At 27.4% G+C, this 21951-nt stretch overlaps 1 protein-coding gene across 5 annotated transcripts; it reads right to left on the minus strand.

Moving 5' to 3' along the window:
- Positions 1-1766: 1766 nt before the first annotated feature.
- On the minus strand, positions 1767-20988 carry LOC113549460. 5 transcript variants are annotated; one of them, XM_026950774.1, is made up of 8 exons: positions 20808-20987; positions 18864-18943; positions 16678-16821; positions 16364-16444; positions 15113-15352; positions 8605-8919; positions 6434-6551; positions 1767-1940 (listed from the first exon to the last, which is right to left on the minus strand). In XM_026950774.1, exons 1-8 carry the CDS (start codon positions 20824-20826, stop codon positions 1933-1935), a joined length of 1005 nt encoding a protein of 334 aa, XP_026806575.1. In that variant the 5' UTR covers positions 20827-20987; the 3' UTR covers positions 1767-1932. The 5 variants fall into 5 exon arrangements, with proteins under 5 accessions (XP_026806575.1, XP_026806574.1, XP_026806578.1 ...); XM_026950773.1 differs by having other exon boundaries at positions 6339-6551; XM_026950777.1 differs by lacking the exon at positions 15113-15352 and adding an exon at positions 15546-15626 and having other exon boundaries at positions 6339-6551; positions 20808-20985.
- Between the last annotated feature and the right edge of the window lie 963 nt (positions 20989-21951).

The raw sequence follows: 21951 nt of genomic DNA on the forward strand, positions 1-21951 counted from the left end.
TTTGTGCGATTAGCGACAACGTTCCATAATATTCTAGTCAATTACTATATAGTCTATGTACGACAGCGGACTCGGTCGTATAGTCCGTCGCGTTTACAGGTGTATTACAAAATACAATAAGTCTTCGTTGAGCTGCCGTTGTGTGCTCGATTTATCGTCCGTTTTTTATTTTGTCAACGCGGATGTATCGATGTTTTTCGTGTACGTATCATATAGGACGCTGATTTTGAAGTGCATCTTACGGACGATTCGTATAATTGTGTCACGATATTCTGTTACACATTTCCTATTTCATGCACATGGATGCTGTAGTTTGTATGTACGTATAGCCGTATAGGCGTGCTGTACGGACATTTTTTATGTATTTTCTTTTGGTATTAAACGCTCGCGGGTGCGGATGGTACGTGCAATATGAACGGTCGTAGTTATTCGTGTCCAGCAAGCGTCGTCGCACAAGTAGTTTAGTACATCGATCGTCATTTTATTATTTGTTAATACTTTGTAGCACACGAGTGCGGATTGTTGTGAGAAAATTTCTCTATGTATGAAAAATGTTTATATAAACATTTGGTGAAAATTAAAATTAACTACGGTTATAAAAAAAAAAAAAAAACGATTCGGTAAAAAACTGGACTTGCGTAAAAATTTCCGTTGGCCTACTAGGCCAATTTTTTTTATCCGAAACCATCATTATAGTTTAAAATAAAACCATTTTTTAAACTAGTTATCGTGTATACAGTATACACTATACATACACAAATAATTATATAATCAATACATTTATTGTACTGCTCAGAATTGAAAATTATATTTATAGATATTTTGAAAATTTTGGTACCTAATGTAATAAATAAATAATTAAATTTTATAAAAAAAATTGTCTTAATTATTTTTTTATTTCCTCGAAAATTTTAATATCTTCCCGGGAGTTTTGAAACAAGCACTGATCTTGTACCATATTAATATGTAGAAGGTTAATGTCCTAACAACACGACCTACTTTAAATTCAATTAGTAACCTTCATGTTCTACTCTTTAAAGTTTATGTAATTGATAAATTGATTAATGTAAAACTATTATGTATTATATAGGTACTGATCGTCACGATGAGCCTCTATACTGTAAATTAGACATATCTTCGTTAGATTAAAAAAATAATAATTTATTGATATTATTGCATGACCCAAATTAACTAAGCAAGTTGCCCATATAATATTTCACGTCAGTTAAATTGTTTAATTTGTATTTTATTACACGACAAACTATTCAAAATAATACATGATAGATACTTGACACACCACCAACATCATATTTTATAGCCATTTTCATATTTGTATATTTTTTTTTAAATATGATGTATTTTTGATCGTGTGAACAAAGACTTATTACGATATTTCATTATTTCAGACTATACTGTATAGGCCTATGAGTGACGACAGTTGCGAGTTTTATTTTACATAGTTACCATGATAAATTCATAGAAGTGAGGTATTAAAAAGTTTTAAAATTATATCTACTTATAATAATAATATAAATTAATAACTATATTTATATGTATACGACTATATAATTAAATATATGCACCGCACCGTAAAAATATTTTTATTCATCAAACTAAATTTAAATAACTATACCATAATATTATTTGTTATTGAATTTGTTATCTAAAAGATAATCTCAATTATGCAGTGTTCAATTCGTTTCGTTTTCAAAAGTATACATATTATAATAATAAATACTAAATAGGTAGTATAAATGAACGAAAAGTTAAAATATTATTATAAGTATAATTATTTATATAAGTAGGTATTTAAAATGTATTACAATAAAAAATTAATATATGTTTTTAAAGAAATTGACACTTAAGGTATGTATAATAATAATGACCCCGATTTATTTGTGAACGTCTATCGATTGTGGATTTCCAATGTAATCATCTAACTAAAAAAAAAAAAAAAAAAAAATTAAAATTAAAAACAAAAACAAAATGCCTGTATCATATCAATCGCATTATTATAGTACGATGCAAATATCGTTAAAAACGTCTAACTACTGTATACCATTACCACCGCAATTCGACATGCGCACGTACTATAGATGAGCACTATTTTAATAGATTGTAATTACCAGAATGGCGTATTTATAAATTTATTTTTGTATGAGAAGGATGTAATTATAAGTAAATAAGTAATAATCTTATAAGCGCCTATAAAATATTGAAAAATAATTAATGATTTAAAGTATAGATAATTAAATAAATATCACTCAACACTCGATAGTAATTCTTCATATTACGTACCGATAAAATATTAATTTTAATTTTAAACTTTTGTTGAAAATAATAACAGTAACTGATGTAATTTGATATACCTGTATCGCAGTTTTTAATTATTCTATAATATATAAGACATTTTTTATTAGTTTATCTCGATAAAGTGATACCAAAATAAATGTTCTACAACAAAAGGAAGAAATGTTATTAAGAAAATATATAGAAATATTATAAGCCCCTTCGAAAGAAATGGAAATATATTTACCATTTCTCTTATAAATACGCCACAGTCAATAAAAGATTACAGGTAACCAATATCATCGTCCGCAGCCGATGATGATTAAAAAAAAAACTAACGACATATGTCTTGATGTAAAAAATAGCAAGCATGTTAATTGTATATTATACCAAATAATGATTTTAAGTAAAAAAAAATATCACAACAATATAATGTTTGTGGACGATAATGATTATAATATAATATAGTTTATTATCAGTGTACTCGACCGTTAGAGTTCATAGTTGAATACATTACAATATTAGATTATGAATTATTATAATATTTACGTTACGGTACATTGTCTTCGTCATTTTATCCGCAAAAGCAGTATAGGTAATATTGTAAGATACGGTATTGTTTACTTAAATTGTTTTATGAATGTAAATTACACGGTGAACGACTAGAGGTATAAATATATTTATATATAGGGATGCGTAAAAACAAAGAACAAATTAATAGTAAAACGTATATAATAATATAATGATATAAAATAAATCGCGTGTATATATAAAAAAATAAATATTTAAATCAAGAGTGCAGCTTAAAATGACTACAATTTCCGATAAATATAAAGTTAAGGAAAAAAAAAACAATTATTATATTATACGTGTGTGCCGCTTAAAGTAATGTTCCTTTATATCATAAGTAATAGACGTGGAATATTATGTATCATAAATAATGAGTAAAATTAAAATGATTTAGCAGTTAGTACACTATAGCAGTTTTATAGCCAACTCGCTACTTCCACTATTATACGCATATAATATGTAATGATTAGTAGTTGATTGATTCCTGAAAAAAGAAAAAAAGAAAAAACCAAAGATAAGATGGTTAAATAGCGTTTACAGATAGTTAGGTATTCTGATATGTTCATTAACAATATAATAGTATGTTATTTACACTTAACTGGAATAACACAAACGTGTTAGTAAATAGTAATATTATTATTCATTAATTAAGACGTATTATATTGTTAAGTACAATCAATGTGTGTGATATTGTGTTAAAAGGTGAACAATCTGATTTTTATAACTTATAAGTTTTAACTGTGATATATTTTTTTGAAAAAAAAATTGTTACACAATTTAAAATAATTTTTATTTTTAATTAACATACATTTTACTATTTATTATAGGTATAATTTTGAAATTGTTTTACTTATAGTAATGACAGTGTAATAAATTTTTAATTTCGTATTCCGGGGCATAATATTTTTTTAAGGATTTCAATGTATAAAATTGAATTTTTTTTTTTAATTTATTACTTTGTTATAGGCGTTTAAAATGTTGATAAAAAGTGTACATGCAAGGTATTCTAGCAAAATATTGTTACACCAAATGTTGATTAAATCTTTAAGTACTTTTACCTCGCAAACTATTATTCATCCTATTAATCTAGAAAACAATTTTTTTTTATGTAGGTATTAATAGTTTCAAAACAATTTCCTAAAATATGAAATCCAAAATGTACCTATACATAACACTATGCTGTGTTCAAATAGGTAAAATAAAAATGATAACTAGGATAAGAAATAAAAAAAAATATGTTTTTTTCAGTTATTTTGTAATGACTTTAAATTATGTAACAAAAATATTTTCAAATATGCGTTAATACTTTTCGAAAAAATGATTGTTCACATTTTACAATAGAATCACCTTGTAACTCTTTGTGTATGCACTGTTATGTGTTTGAATGATGTATATAGTATATTAAAACGTTATGTGTTAATTGTGTTAGCCAAGATTGATAGATCAGAAAAAAACTTAATTAATTATAGATATACATATAGCTAATATTATATGAAAACATAATGATTTAATTACTATCTACGCTAGTGGATAATGAATAATGAGAAATCATCAAACGCGTATAATATATTTTTGATGAATAATATTTAGCATATTATAATTATATTTGCAGTCGAACTTGGTTAACTCGAAGTTGAAGGGACCGAAATAAGAATTCGAGTTATCCAAGTAAAATTTCAAAATACATATGCATTTTTTTAAAACAGTACAATATATTAATTCCTATGTATTTATTATAATTTGTAATAAAAAATATTTACTATTTATTTATTTTGTATTATTTTAAAAAGGTATGTATAAACAACAATTAGGTAAGAAAATTATTTAAAAAAGATATTTGTTTTTGTTTGAGTTTTGCTGTTGATTGTAAAATTTACAGTGAATCGTTCTATTTTATTTTATTTTCAATTGTAAATATACATAAGTACACGAGGGAAATGTTACAATTTTATAATATTAATAAAACTCGAAATTTCGAATTATACACGAAAATATTTGAGTTAAACAAGATTTTTTCGCATTGTTTAAATAGGAGATTCTAGAGACCGGGGAAAAAGTTCAAGGTATCGACAATTTCGAATTAAAGATGTTCGATTTTCCCAGTTCGACTGTAAAAGGAAATTACATGTCTTCGTCTATCATTTATTATTATATATTTTTATTTATGTATACTAATACTAAAAATAATATACTACTTGTATGATTATATATAATTGTGGTTAGTGGATAAACGTTTGATAAAAATTGAATGATCGCCCAAACTGATTTTTTTAAACGTTAGAAAATTTGCATAATACTATAAGTTATAACGTTATGGGATTTAGTAAAACGAAAATTCAATTATGAATCCACCAAGTTTGTACATTTAAATCACTGAAAATTATCATGATATGTACATTCGCTCATGCACTCAAAACAGGGAAATGTATTCGAAATCCTGCAGAATAAACCTAATAAAATAAATTCACAATTATTGTGAATATTATAGCAAGAAAGTTTATAGGAAATAATTAAATAAAATATTTAAATCTGCAACAATAATTGTTAAATAAAACAAAATAAATAGATAATGGGTTCCATAAAAAAATTATATTATGAAATAATTTGTATTAAAACATCATATTATATTTCATTACATTATCTTTAGTTATATATTAATGTACAAGTGTACAACACCAAATTCAAAATTGTTTTCCTGAAAATGAAATAAAAAAATTTAAAAAAATGAAATTTATACTATGAATGAATAAACAACGTGCAAGATTATGCAAAATAAATCTCATATTTGAAATATCAAATTTGGTACCTTACGATTATTTTAAATATACAATACAATTTATCGATACGAAAAATCATTAAATCCACAGCTCTGGTTGTAGTTACAAGTGTTTCATCATAATACTTTATCTCAGAATATTAGTTTCGTATACACCCAGTTCAGCATTGCTGTTGAATCAAGTCGTCATTAAAACATATGTGATTATTGATTTACATCGATGATCAAAATGTGTATTTTAGTCTAAGCTTGTCATATTCCTAGTTATATATATATATATATATTATTGCAAATTTGTACCGGTATTGTTTTAGGTCATAATATACAATTCTGCAATAAGTCGATGTGGGTCGTTTAAAACGACAAAAATTCGTTTTGGGTGGCGAAATTATTTAAAATATTTTTCATATATTATATTATAAAACAACAAACTATTAGTTTTAACTTAACACTGCAATATGCGTATGTATTTTTGTTACTGTTATTGTATGCTTATACAAATAAATACTTTTTGGACGCGATTAAAAATGTGATTGCGTTATATATTATATTATAATACTACTATACACTGCCACCATACAAAATCCACGCATGGCATGCGTTTTATGTACGCGTCATCCGCAATCGATCCGATTATGTGTGAAAAATCAAAAATCAAAAAAATAAAATAAACAAACGTTCAACCGATAAAGATTATCCTTACTGGCAATATACATCGACAGTGTGTGTAGTCTGTGCGTACACGGGTTTTGTGTGAAAATTTTTTTTCCTACATGATAGTACAGCAACCTAACTTACAGCCGAACAATCCCTTGGCCTTGGACATAATGCTCTTGGCCGGTTCCCCAAGAGCGTCACGCTTCTCGCTGATTAACTGGTCGGCCTCCTTGAGCTTGTCGTCTACCACAGTGCTCACCTGCGAATATGCGAAAGACGCAAACAAAAATAAAATGCACGATTAATAATAATATAATGTCTCGATCAGCGGAATCACCTTAAGTACACAGTATTATATTATGAGTATTATATATACACATTTGGGACAAACGACCGTCGGTAATATAATAATACGTACATATTATAATAGTGTGTACTGCAGAGTGTTTGCAAAATGTACTCGATATCTGTCGATCCGACCCAATTCGATGATTGAAACGAAGCTCGTAAGAGTCGTACGACAGATTTTCATCTAAGTTCGTCGTATTGGGTTATGGGATGAGAGACATCGAGTGGAGGTGTTCTATGATCAAAAGATCGTCTTTAATATACACGCAGGTGTGTGTTCAGGTGGTCCATAATATGATAAACGATAATTTAATGATTGCGAGTATGCATATCTGCAGGTGATTCATATTTAACTCAAAACACTCATTAATCCTTTGAAATATATTTTTTACATAATTATGTATTGTACAATTAATTTGTTAAAAGACAATATTTTTAAAAATAATTCTATTTTGTTCCTAAAATGTTGTGTAGATAGAATTATTTTACTTTTTACTTTTTTAAATAACAGCATATATTTTTTATTTCATATTTTAAAGCAAAATATTCGATATTTAAAGCTAAATTTCAGATTAGTACTTATAGTTAAATACTTATAAAGTTATAACACATAAATTATACATTAAAAATTATTATGCTTTGAATAAGTACCCCGAATAATATTTTGCTTTGTAACAAGAAATTAAAAATCGATATTATTATTACACAAAGTAAAAGTTTCAAAAATAAAAGATGTATCGATTTTTTTTCAAAATCGTTAATATTTTTTGAAATTAAGAGTGTTTCTCAATAAAATAATCACCTGGTATACACAGAGTGTAGCAGAAATAGCTGCCAAATATATATAATTAATACTAACTATATATTAACTTTTGTTACATATATACTGCAGATATATTTAACATAAATCTATAGTTAGTTAATTAAATCACGCCAGTCTTTCCAGAAGTTACACTCTGTATATGTTTAATGTATATTTAGCGTTTCTCAACCCTGCAACAGTTTCTTTTCGATAGTTATATATTTTTTTTCTTAAAAACTTTTTACGTTTCAACGCGACTAGTGAATAAAAAAATTGTTTCAAAGCACTTCGCGAGTAAGTAGTTTAATTTCAATGTCGCCGACGAATTGTATACATATATACACATACACGTCAATCGAATTTAACTGCAATAGTGGTGGTGTAAAAAATCAATATGTAAATTGTCACAGAGAAGTTGAGAAACACTCAACTATTGAACTATATAATGTAATACATCCATGTACATATTATATATATTTATAAAATTATAAATTATAATATATATAAACGCGTCTATGGTCTATACAAAGCTGCATGACAATAACTACTAAAACAACCGGGTGTGGCGTGTGATGGAAATATGAAAATAAAATAAAACATATGAAAAAAATGACCGCAATAGTCGTTATCGCATTCGTCTGTGGTAGGTATATAATAATATACTATACTACGTCATAAAATCAGAAAACTATATAGCTATACAATATTTATGCATAAAGTCTCACCTCTTCTTTATTTGGAGTCGTTATATTATGTATTAAATTAATGATAAATGTGAATAGGCCGCATACATAATATTACGTATAAGATATAATACATGATATTATATAACAGCAACGACAGTAAATAAATAAAAAACGTTTGCGTCTGTTTTTCCTACGTTTTACACGTACAATACACACCTACCTGTTATGTACAATACATATAATGCGGTAAATACGCGCGTTCGAACATACCTATATGTATAATATCATAATATTATATGTCATTTATAATAATGTGTGATTTAGATCTCGGCGATCTTTTCGGTGAAGGTGTTGGGGGTTGGGGTTGGGCTACTGAACATATACTATATTGTTATTATCATATTGTCATATCGAATCCGCGATTTTTTATAGGTATATCGTCGGCGGTTATAGGCGGGCGGGCAGGCGAACCGTACCTGTTTGGCGGCATCGTCGACGAACCCTTTGGCCTTCGTGGACACGTCATCGACGATCGGGTTCAGTTGTTTGACGCCCTCAGCCAGCGCCGTGTTGATGTGTGCAGACACGTCGCCAGTGATCGGCTGCAGCTTCTTGGCCAGGTCTTGCGCCAACGGGTTGATCTTGTCGTGCACCGCTTGATCCAGGGCCGGTTTTAGTTCGGCAGTCGTCTTGTCCACCAGTGTTTTGGCCTCGGCCGCCACCTGACTGACGGTCGACTGTTGTTCCGGGGTGGCAGCGGCAGGGGCGGTCGCTGGTGCGGCGGGTGTGTCCTAATATCGGTCCAAAATTGTATATTTTGGGTGCCCGGCAAAGTGTATAATATACGCGCAGTGCTCGTTTATTATAACACATAAATAGGTACAGGTAGGTAATAATATAATTGATAATATATTAAAACATATACAGTGAAACTTATCCCTTATAACGGACATTTCCGAATAGCAGACAAAATTTCAAAGGGGTTAGATAGTCGATTTATATAATATGTTTCTATCAACCCCATGCTACAAAATATATCGTATGACAACGCGTTCCTTGGCATATATAGTAGAAAAACACGAAACTCGTGGGCGCTTTTGACGAATTTAATTTAATTTGTTTAGGAAAAATTTCCGAGTTTATTGTACTTATACATGTTAGTTGTTTAATAGCCACGACGCCATGTGATGTATGACGTGCCGAATATAATATTATGTGCATGCGGAGACTACCGGTTACGGCGCAATTAGGATTTTTCACTACCTATATGTTGTATACCTAAAATTAATTTATACATTATTGCGAGGAGGGGAAGACATAACAAATTGTTTCAACACTAAGTATAAAACGTTAGTTTCCTGCAAGGTCACGGCTAATGTATGGTATATCAATTATTACTATACCGGGTGATCCATTTAACATTGGATTACATTAAACACTTATTATTTCAAACGCTTTTTTTAAATTTTTTAAAATGTTTTTCTCTGTATGAATAACTAAATGGTTAAAAAACAACTTTTTCTAGAAAAATATATATTTTTTAGTATGTTCTATCGTTATTATTTTTGAAAATTTATTGATAATATCTATATACATATATTATTATTGATATATGAAATTCGATATTGGTCGAGTAGTATGATTGATAAGTATTTTAAGCTTTGATGAGCAGAGTGGGGTACAGCGGTACCCCATAAAATGTTAAGGACCAACTTCACAAATTTAAACTGAAAACTTATAACTATATTAAACACACTTGTCCGAAATTTAATTTTTATAGTTCGAAATACTCATAATAATAGTCAACTTAGGAATATAAGATTAAAAATATACGTTGTTATTCAAAAGAGTAAAAACTGAAAAAATAATAGCGATGAAAAAATATGATTTTTTTTAAAACAACTTAAAATTAGGTAAAAGAAATATTTTCAAAACCTAAGTGTTTTATGAAATAATGAATGTTTTACGTTAAATGGATCACACTGTATTATAATAGTAGTTTATATTATATCTTCACTTGCCCGCATTATAGGAAGAAACAAAATTCGTGGGCGGCAGTGGCCCCTTGATCCTTCGCTTTATTAAAATATATAATATCGCATAATAATGCGACACTTACTCACGCAAACATTCGAGTAGGAGGTGTATACATAGGTACACCATAAATGCTGGTAGGTACGCGACGGTAGTATAAGAATTAGACGTTTACACAGCTTAAAATTTTTATTTCGTCTACTTTACTATAATTTATTTTTTTCTATCACATTGGTATCTACAACGTACTATTCTATTATCGGTAGGTACCTGTTTTTGAAACGACTCAATCGTAGTCCGTAGGTACGTACAGCGTACCTATATATGTGATTTGCCAAGTATTTACAGACATATTCGGTGTATTTAACGTGAGGCACGATATAAATAATATAATGTATATACTTGATTATTTCATATAATATAGTACACCAATACATAATATTATTATTATTCTGCAGAATGCAGAACAGCTGTTTAAAAATAGTTAGCCTTCTTATGTACAATATAACTATTGAGTGATTTTCTAAATCAATTTGATATTCTTAATTATGTCACCAAAAATTAATAAAACAAAATAATAATTGTATTTTTACTTTTGACCCGATTCGAGCATAAAATTGAAATAATCAAGTGACATTTTATTACCACATAATAAATACATATATTATACATAAATATAAGTAAAAGTTATTCTATATGTTTATGTGTACACAGTTGGTGCAGTTCGAGTGTCGTTTCGTGTTATTTTTACAATAGCAATATATAATACTATATCACTATAGTAACACTCGGTAAATTACCCATCACCGTTTGCATGCAACATTAAAAAAGCGTGCAACAATAATAATGCAAGAATCTATGATTTGTAACGATTATGTTTTTAATGTTCAATATTAACCTTTATTCTCTTAATTGTTCAGATAATTTAATATAGTTTAAGTGTTTTAAACGTATTATTGATATATTTGATAAAAGGTGATATAAACGATTTAAAGGTCTCTTTTAATTTTTAATAAAGGTCAAAAGGTCTTCAGATATTTGCAATTTTACGACTTATAAAATATAATCAGTCTAACAGTATCCATTTATTTACTCTTTAAAAAATAAATTCATTAATTAGTGTTTAAATACTTTATCAATCATAAATAATGTCCATATATTATATACCAATTAAATATCTATTAATAGTGTTAGTATAATCTGACATTTAATATCTTATTAATATTCGACTAAAGAGATGATATAGTTCTATGCCTGATTATTGCAATTTTAATTTCGATGTATATCTTTTGAGAGTGTTTTTTTTTTCTAATACGAAATTAATAACTATGATCCACATATGAACGCAATATCGATTGATATAATTTATATAATTAACATTTGGTTATTGTTTTGTATTTATTTTTTAAATTATTTTTGTATTTTATTGCATATAATTTATTATTAATATTGAAATCATATTATGTGCAAAGTAGGTATTTTTTTAACGCACAAAAAACATTAACTCCGATATAAATAGTAACTATTAATCACTAATAAGAGTTTCTGTACCTACATTAATTAATTTGAAAGCACAAAAACTGATATACATTAATGGATTCGTTACAATAGATAATCTGAATAAGCGCATATTATTATATAATAATATGACTAAACAGAACAATTTTATTATATGCATTATGTATATCCACGATTTTATTAGGTATGTTAAAGAAAACACTCCACCGAAGGCAATATAAAAATTTTGAAATATTTGTGTTATCAGTAGTTGCTTATATGTTTATTTAAATATATACTCGCGATTTATTGTCATTTGTCGGTATTCATTTCGTCCGACTGTAAATAATTAAAATTACACTACATCGATAACAAATGACCGAATTCCATTTTTAACAATATTAAATTAATACACACCATCACGCGATTCAGCGGTCATTTAAGTGAACGAATCGCCGACCATAACCTTGGGAACTCGGAAAATAATGCATAGCGAAAAAAAAATAAAACACCATAATGATATAGCATTTATAGTTCGTTCGTTTAACCCACATTCCATGTATCGATCATACGTCACCATATTGTATTGTTTAAATCTGAAATTCCACGCGATTTAAAGAACAGAGAACACACGATGGTTTATATTATTATAATATTATTGATATTATTATTCAACAAAACACAATCCTCATAAATCAGAAGCTACTTTCTGTTATTGGATTGTGTTTTATATAATCTATTATGTTGTATTAGTATAGGTACCTAAAAAGTTACTACGAGACATACTATTTTAGTGTTTCGAAATATTTGTTACCCTTTTTTTTTATACTAACCAAAATGCACTCTTTGTATATAGCTGTTTGTATTTGATGCTCTAAACATTAATGAGTTTAAATTAAATAATAGAAAACAATAGCTTCGGTAATAATGTGTTCAGTTTTTGTGCAATAACAATTAGTATTATATATAGTTTTATATTAATTAACTATAGTGACTTGATTATGGGTCTATGTATTATTTTGTATTAAATATAATATTATACAAGATGGTATCTCCAGGTATGCTCACCCCCTCTCACCATATATTTTTTATTTATAATAAATTAATTCAAATTCAGGTTTTTGAAAGTTTTAAGTATTGAAGTATAAAAATACCATAATTTTGCGTGATTAAATATTTATTACCACTGCTTAAATGGTATAAAAATCTGCGTTCCTGAAAATTTGGTCTTTATATGTATACTAAAAATTACAACAATCATAATTTGAATAAATGCATTAAGTACTAAAGGATAAGACGAATGTGAGCATGCTGGGTAAGCACCTTATAAATTATAATCTATAGTATTATCAATAGTTTTTTCTTTTTTTTTGATAGTTATATTTTAAGTTATTTTATTTTTTATTGTGTTCAGTTTTTAATATTATTCTAGTATTCCTATTTTAATAACAAAATTGCTTTTTTTAATATCCACATTTTTAATTCCAATCGACGGCATTTTGATAAAATTTACAATTAAATGGAATAATAAGACTTTTAATTAACTGTATTATAAAAGTGATTATTTACGTTTCGGACGATTTATTTATAACAAACCATCGGAGAAAAATTATTGACAAATAAATCAAATAAACTCGGATAAGATTTTGAAATTAATAAAATTGTTATAATATATCATTATTATAGTATTACTTATAAAGTTATAAATATCCTGACTTTGATTAGGTTAATTAGATTAATGAATTTCTGGGAAATATAATTTGCAGTGAGATAATGATGATATATGCAATCTGTTTGTAGACATTTAAAACTATTATAACTGATTTATATAAAATGTACATTTATTTAAATATAAATAACAATATATAGAATAATATTATATAAAAAAAAAAAACAACAACAAACAAACAAATAAAACCACGGCACACATTTATACCATCTTTTAGGTTTGGGCTTTAAAATCTGTAGCTACAAGACATTATAATAATAAACTCGTTTTTATAATATTTTAGGACAATTTATGAGTAAGATATTATATTTTAGAGATTATACAGAAAATAAATACAATAAAATGTATAGTTCTTGGCAGTTCAGTTACATATTATAGATTCAACCATTATTGATTTCAAATCCGTACCGTGTTAATGTGCTTATTGTATTACACAGTTAGAGACCCGATCAACAAACTAAAAAATAACAAACATTTAAACATACAATCTACAAAGCAAAGTGCATGTTATTAAGGGACAGTGGTGTGTTAATGCGTGTTAATTTACATACATATATGTGTGGTTTTTGCAGGTCAATTCTCTATACTTATTTATGTTTCTACCCACATTCCACTTACAATATTTCAATATTAAGATATAACACCTATTTGATCTTCAATTCTCAATCATTTTGATAATTGTCGCACTTTTACACTTCTATATATTATAGCGTGTATATAAGACTTCCCTTTACAAATAATGTGTAGATATTGGTCCGAAAAATTTTAATTTCTGATTTTTGTAGGTAGTCAGAACTCGAGTAGTTTCAATAATATAATAATATATAATAGTTCGTAAAATGTATTCAGGACTAAACCAAAATTCTATAATCAAAGGAATGAACGGTGATGTTTTAATTTTTTTCGATTTACTAGAGACAAAGATGAATTTTTTTTATTTTAAATTTAGAGTATTTTGGACTCGTTAAAAAAATTATTGTTTACTGTTATGAATATTGTTTGATCAGATTTAAATTAATCATGATATCATGAACCATCGATATATTTAAAAGTAAAATTGTACAATAATAGCGATGAACATCGTATTATTAAACAGTGTGCCATAAAAAAACAATCCGTCATGAAAAATATCAAATAGATATTTTGTAAAATAAAAATAATAATGTTTATTGAAATTATATTATACTATATTATATTATATTTATATTACAGATACGATATAAACTTCACTATGACCTTTTATTTGATCTAACCCTGACTAGGGAAACCAAACCTAACTTGCCGGAATCAAGTTAAATGTTTTAGCCGATAAAAACAATTATTTTATTACATAATATTATTTCAAAATTTTTTATAGGTACTTGTAAATAAAATTCATGATCCAAGATGTTTTTATTTAAATTCTGCCTCTTCAGACCGTGTTTTTTTCAAAATCATGTATATTGTTTTTGTCAGAGGGTGTGTTTTGATGGATGGGGAGATTAGTCATTGACTTATACCTTGGGTACCACTCTGCCGAATATCACTCCCGTTGCTTTTGTAGTCTGGTTGAGAATAGTCGTGGCCAAAGGTACGACCTTAGTCGCTAACAAGATGGCCATCTTTGAAGCAGCGAGACTTCCGTTAAGCATGCCGTTTATACCGTTGGACATACTACCCACTACGCCGGACATCCCTCCAGCTACAACGCCTAGTGTGTTAACCAACCCTTGCGCCGTACTCACCATTCCGCTAGTAGTACTTTGCATCATACTGGCGACTCCTTTTACCGTACTTGCGACTCCCTGCACCTTGCCGACTACACCATCGGCCGCTTCGTGAACTTTACCAGTCACTTCATGAGCTTTATCCCCCACCGTATGCGCTACCTTACCGACAACCGACTCGTCAATTTTATGGGTCACCGCACTTGCTGCGCCTTCTATTTTGTCTTGTACCCCGTGCACCGAACCCTCGACTTTATGCTAAAATATTACACGGATTCAAACACACGTGCACACAAGCAAGGTTGCAATTAAAACATTTAACTCAGCTATATATTATATAAGTATAGATTATTGTATTATTGTTATATGCGAGTTTTATACTCTGAGACACCGACAAACATGTTAATAACACATTTAAAATGTAAGTACACAACACTGCACAATTTCTTACGGATTTTGGTGTTGCTATAGCGTTTTTGACCGTATTCCCGATCAGCGAACCCAAATCAAGGCCCGCATGACTACCACCAGACTATAACATTTACAATATAAAATTATATATGTAATATATAATTATATAATATTATGTAGTGTACATAAACATTTCAAAGTTTCGTTCGCAATTAAACCATAAAATGATTATTGTAAAAATATAATAAAATGCTAAGTATAGTAAAGAATGTAACAAAATCGATAATAGTAAACAAATATACAATAATTGTAAATGTTCATGGTAATAAATTTAAATAATTTCAATGGAACAAATGTTAGATTAAACACACTCTTAATAAAATAATAGTACCAGCATACAGCTTATGTTTACGTTTTATATAATATATAGAATGCATGTATTTAAACAATAACTAAATTTTTATCAGTAACTCTACAATGTTATAATATTAAACAATATTAAAATATGCTTTTTTACTAACAAAATTAAGATATTCGTCATTATAATTTTCTAAAGACCAACTAATATCCATATAAAATACTGTTAAGGAAATTACTTATAAGGTGTTATCTAAATTAAATATTACTAATATAATATTATAATACTATAATAATAATCACTAATCAAACTTTAATAATAAATTGCTTTTAATATTATTTATGTATAGTAAAATAATAAAAAAAAAATATATCTACCTGCAGTATAAAACAATTATTTAAATCGTACTTAAATGGTATTATTTTTATAACATATTTGTTCGGTCTCTTCGTAAAAACTCGTATATAATTTCATCAAACGTAGTTTTATATTATACTGACCTCTATTTGATTAGCAACATGACCAATTGAATTCTTAATTCCACCTAATAAACCACCACCACCAATATCGCGTTTAGAATTCTACAAAAAATGTATAATAATTACAGAAAAAGCCATACGATACGGTTCAAGTTTATAAATGTATAAAATGTTGAAATTAAAATAATCGTGCAAAATAGTCGAAATAATACATAAAATAAATTTGGATGTTGCGTTTATAAGCTAATATGTGCAATAAAAAAAGTTGTTTTCGCCATAGCCCATAAGCTGTTTTAGGTTCAGCTAGCAATATATCATAAAGCCCCGTCTAATACCTCCTGTAAGGCACTATCAGCAAGTTTTTCGACCTCCTGGTCAAAACCATCTACAGCTGCCTTTTTCGCCTCTTCTGCGGCGTTCACAGCTTTGCCTTCTGCCTCGTTGAGTGTGTGAGACAAGAACTCACCGGTTTCTTTGACCTAAGGATTTCATAGTCAACACGTGTGTGAATGGTGTATATATATATTACTTTGTATCACTTCGCCACAGCAATTTTTGTAAAAAGCAATATTATACAGTATAATGATAATATGATGCAATAATAATAAAATCATTATTGTTAAAATTATTTATTTATGTATTTAATATAGTTTATACAAAATGATTACGTATCTAATATAATATAGTAATATTTATCAACATAAATATTAAATCGTAAAATAGATATAAAATTAATGAAATACATTTGTTATATTTAAAGCCACCATGATATAATTGATTGTTTTTATCTATTTCACAAATTAATTGGTCTTAATGCTTCCAATATTGAAGATTTTATACTTATATTAAATGATATAAATTTAAACAAATTGTTCAAAGATAAAATATAATGTTTTATATTATACGTAGAGATTTACTTTGTTCTATTGATATTTGATACTACGAATTTCTACAATAGTAATTTAAGGTATTTAAGTAAACAATATGTTTTGTTTGTAAATACTACCTAATAACAATTTTCGAACTTAAAGACTAAAACATTAAAAATTCCCATAAAATAACTTCAAAATTGTATTCTTATATAATATAATATAATAATTTATTATTTTTAATTATAGATTCAGGCTTTACATTTTTAAAGACTATTTAGTCCGGAAGCAAAAAACCAATTTAAATATGAGATGGACTATAGATTTTTACATGATAGATAATGTAATGCATATTATGTCAGCATAATTCGTTTACTTATTATAAGTTAATACATATTACAGGACCGTTCAGTGGAAAAGAGAGAGTACATAAAAATGATACATTCGAATTCAGCTGGATTCACAATAACGCTTGTGATAAAATATGTACAAATTATGTAAAATTTAAATTTAAATTAAAAGCGATTGCTCAATCGTATTTTTTTCTGTTGTATCTGATTGATTCATAACATTTTAAAAATATTTATAAATTCTGTTATTTTATATTAGGATCTTATAACTTATTAATCACTGAAAAATGAATTAAATAGACTCGTAATGATAAGTGTTGAGATTTTCTTAATTAAAAATTGTATACTGTATAATTTGAAATTGCACATTGAAATAAATTAATAGATGAACTTTATATTGATTGTATTGACATTATTTTGATGGGAGTAGAATTTGTGTACTGTAGTGTGTCCATAACAATGAAGATTATCCCACGAAAATACAAGGTTTTTATGAAGTTTATCATATAGTTTAACAAAAGTTGTTATGCAAATTCAACAAATATTTTAGATTGGATTTATTATAAAATATTAACTTGTCAGTTTTTGTAATGTATTATTTTAAAATTGTTATTTAAACTATTTTTGTTTTTTTCAACTAAAATGTTTGTCGCATCATACATATCTTGTCTCATACAAGGTCATAAAATACAATTTTTTTTATATTTCTGAAATACTATATTTGCATAACAATTAATTATAGAAATAATTGTAAATTCCAATGGAACATTTTAAATATTAGGTAATTTTCAAAAATGAAATAAGGGTAAATTCAAAATAGTGTTGATTTAACAAATATTTTTTGAAAAACATTTACACATTAACTTTATAAACTGAATTCTATTATCTAAAGACAGACAAATAGCTATTTATCATGATTTTAATGGCACTGTTTGATACAAATAAAATATATTTTAGTCGAGTATTCAGTTTTCACAATTGAAATAATTAAAAATAATAAATACTATTTGATACTAATGCAATTATTATTATTTTTTAGTTTCGTTTGATACAAAAATTATTAAAAAACAAAAATTATCGTAGATAATTAATTTTTTTTCATCTAGAAGTTTTTTATTATGGAAAAAAATAAATTTCTTTATAATATGCTACCTTCATAATAATGATTAAAATGTATGAAAACTAAAGTATACATAAAAATGAGAAAAATCCACTGTATAGGCCAAATATATCATGATGATTTTATGAAATAGAATTTTAGTTAAAGTGTATTTCTAGTTAACCATTATAATATTAACATACCTGTTTTTCAAGAAGTGAAGTTGCAGCATGTTTCTTTTCCTCTACTAATTCTTCGGCCTTTGCTGTAATATTTTTCATTGCTATAAAAGAAAAACATCAATAAGTTTAATAGATTCAATTGTTTGATGAGTTTATTAACTATAATGAAACATAAAACATGGTTTGTTTGTAAACAGCTATGTTTCGCAATTAAGTAAAATTTCGAAATCAGATACCTGGACAACATTTTGAACTATATATTACCTACTTGAATATTATATTTCATAAAAAATTTCATATTTTACTTCACCACAATAATTAGCTAAAACGAAAATGAAATACACGTTTTGAACAATTTTTTGTTTTTCTGGCATAGATACCAGTGTCCTATTCAATGTTAATGCATAAATAATTACTACTTTTGAAATGTAAAAGATAAATTAAACTATCCGATGGTCAAAAGACACCTACAACTAAATAAAACAATCCGTCTTACCCGCACACTGTCATTAGGTGTTTAACTTCCTTAAGCATGTGTAGGATTAAGTACTTTTCAGTTGAATAATATTTTGTTCATTGTTTTTCTTTCAAAGAAGTTTGTGGAGTTTTTTAAATTATTACTGTGTGAAGTGTGTTTACTGTTTGTATAAGCATAAAAATAATATAAAGAATGATTTTACTATAATCATCTACTTCAGCTACATTCGTTTATTTCATATTATTATACAATATTATGAAAATGTACATTTAATGCGAAAAAACCTGTTTTAATAAAGTTGTTATTTTGGATTCATCTAGAAAAATGTTAACCGTTTTATCGACGAACGCCAGCTATACCTAAGGGTTTAGACCATCGTATTATTTAAATTTAATTAAATATTATTTTTCCACAAATGCCTGTAAAATTCAATCACACAAATTTAAATCGATTGCGAGGACGAATAATAATAATTCTAATATAAAAAGTTAATTTCCTGTCGAAGCATTAACAACACCAACGCTGCTAATAGCAAGGCCGTATACATGAAGATGTTACTACATTAGGCATGAAATGTAATTCGAAAAGCCTACTCCTACAATAAGCATACCTATATAAACACTTTAGTCGCGATACATAATAAATGGTGGCGTTATTATAATATGATCATTTCGTACGTACACATATTATATAATATTATATACAATATTATATGCACATATATTTATACATCCCGTCTATTTATACGACTAACCACTAAATGACGTCAAATTTGAATATTAATATACGTTTCTATCACGAAGCCAATTTATCCTATTTTTCTTTTACAATCTTCGGGTTTAATATTATTTTAACTTAAAAAAATACACGCCACCGTGTAATTATGCTATAAAAAATAAAAAGTGTACCTAACCGATTATGTATAGAAAACTGTTTATCCTGTTAATTGGTATCTTTATAAGGAGTCATATTTTCGGTTAAAAGGCACTATATTTACAATGATCGGGGTTTTCGAGCTGCGATCGACGTACGTATAGTTATTACGGATTGTGATTTCAAATTCTTTGTTAGGTTGGTGTCGAATACATACAAAAAATTATCATAAAACCGCACTAATACTGTAGTATACCGTCGCGTTCGGTTTGACCGGTTTTCGACGAGATCTTGATGATTCACGCATAGCGCGACATTTGCACGAAGAGACGCAATAAATAAGACGTTAATAATATTATGATGAGACGTAATACTATCATCGCGTGTATTATATATATTAAGATTTTATCTTTGGGAGGTAAGTTTATGTCAAATAGTTAAATTATATCAAAAACATTACTATTTCCGACGTTTGACTATGGACAAATTCCACTTTCCAAATTTGAAATAATATGTTATAAAATATGTACCAATCACGTATAAATAAATAAATCGACAAAATAATATCTTTAAAATGAAAAAATGTAAAAAAAATGTAAAATGTGTACACTCACCTCCTCCTAAGTTAAACATGTTGAATGTGAATTTGGTTAGCCGCGCGAGTACAATTTATAATAATAATATATTACGATACTATTGTATTAACGATTCGTTTTGTATGTAGTGCTCGTGCAGTTACAACGACGGTACGCTCGGCAATGTCCGTCCAAATATAACAGACTTGTAGTTAAATATCCGGGGCCGCTGGCGGGTGTTCTCTCGTGACCTTGGTTACTCGAGCGCGCGCCGCCGCCGCTGCCGCCGCCTCCGTCGCGGTCGCCGCCGTTGCGCCGCCAAAACAAAATCGATAAAATATAGTCGCCTCATATACCTACATATTATAATTTTGCGCGTGCACATCTAAAATTTACGCAGTGCACACGTAGATAATGCTATATTATTATTCTTTAGTTATTTTTGGGCGATATATTATCTGATGCACTTTGCGTTGCATTAGCGATCATAATTGTATTTATGCAATTTTAATATATAGGAGATGTTAACATATAGCTCCTTAATCGACCCCTCCCCTAAATATAGGAAAATCTTTTAATACAATGTACAGTTTATTATGTTGCGTATTTTATTATTAATCGCTATTTTATGTCAAGATTGACTCGTTCAAGAGTATTCAAGTATTCAACTATGTTACATTGTAAGAATATTAATGTGCATACACATTTTAAAAATAAAAAATGGTGACTGTTGGACTTGAAAAAATCAGCGTTTCTCAAAATGATTCAACTCAACCTTACTTGTTGGGGGAGGGGGCAAAACCACCCACACACTCAACTATGAATGATTCAAGAATAATTAGAAATACAAGACCATGCCACTATGTCTAGTAACAACTATACTTATGATCATGAATAATTAAAATAAACAAATTGGTCGATAGCCATTTATTCACATTTAAAATAAAATTTTAATTAATTAGTTAAATATATATTTGTATATACTTTTTTCTTTTGTATTATAACTTATTATTCAAATTTCATATATATATATATTATAATATGTTAATTGTCATGGTAAAATTCAGTAACTTAATAGAAATAAGATGTACTATTTTATTCAATGCATTTTTTCAAAATAAAAATTACAAAAATAATATAATTTATGTATAAAAAAAATATTTTTAAAAAATAATTTCTCCTC

The sequence above is a fragment of the Rhopalosiphum maidis genome, chromosome 4 (assembly GCF_003676215.2).
Source record: "Rhopalosiphum maidis isolate BTI-1 chromosome 4, ASM367621v3, whole genome shotgun sequence".
NCBI lineage: Eukaryota > Metazoa > Arthropoda > Insecta > Hemiptera > Aphididae > Rhopalosiphum > Rhopalosiphum maidis.

Coding starts and splice junctions, on each gene's coding strand:
- LOC113549460 (XM_026950773.1), bottom strand. Junction 15,353..16,363: donor ATGTTGCTAATCAAATAGAG/GTCAGTATAATA, acceptor GTAATATTTTAG/CATAAAGTCGAGGGTTCGGT. Junction 6,552..8,604: donor TCGACGATGCCGCCAAACAG/GTACGGTTCGCC, acceptor GCATATTCGCAG/GTGAGCACTGTGGTAGACGA.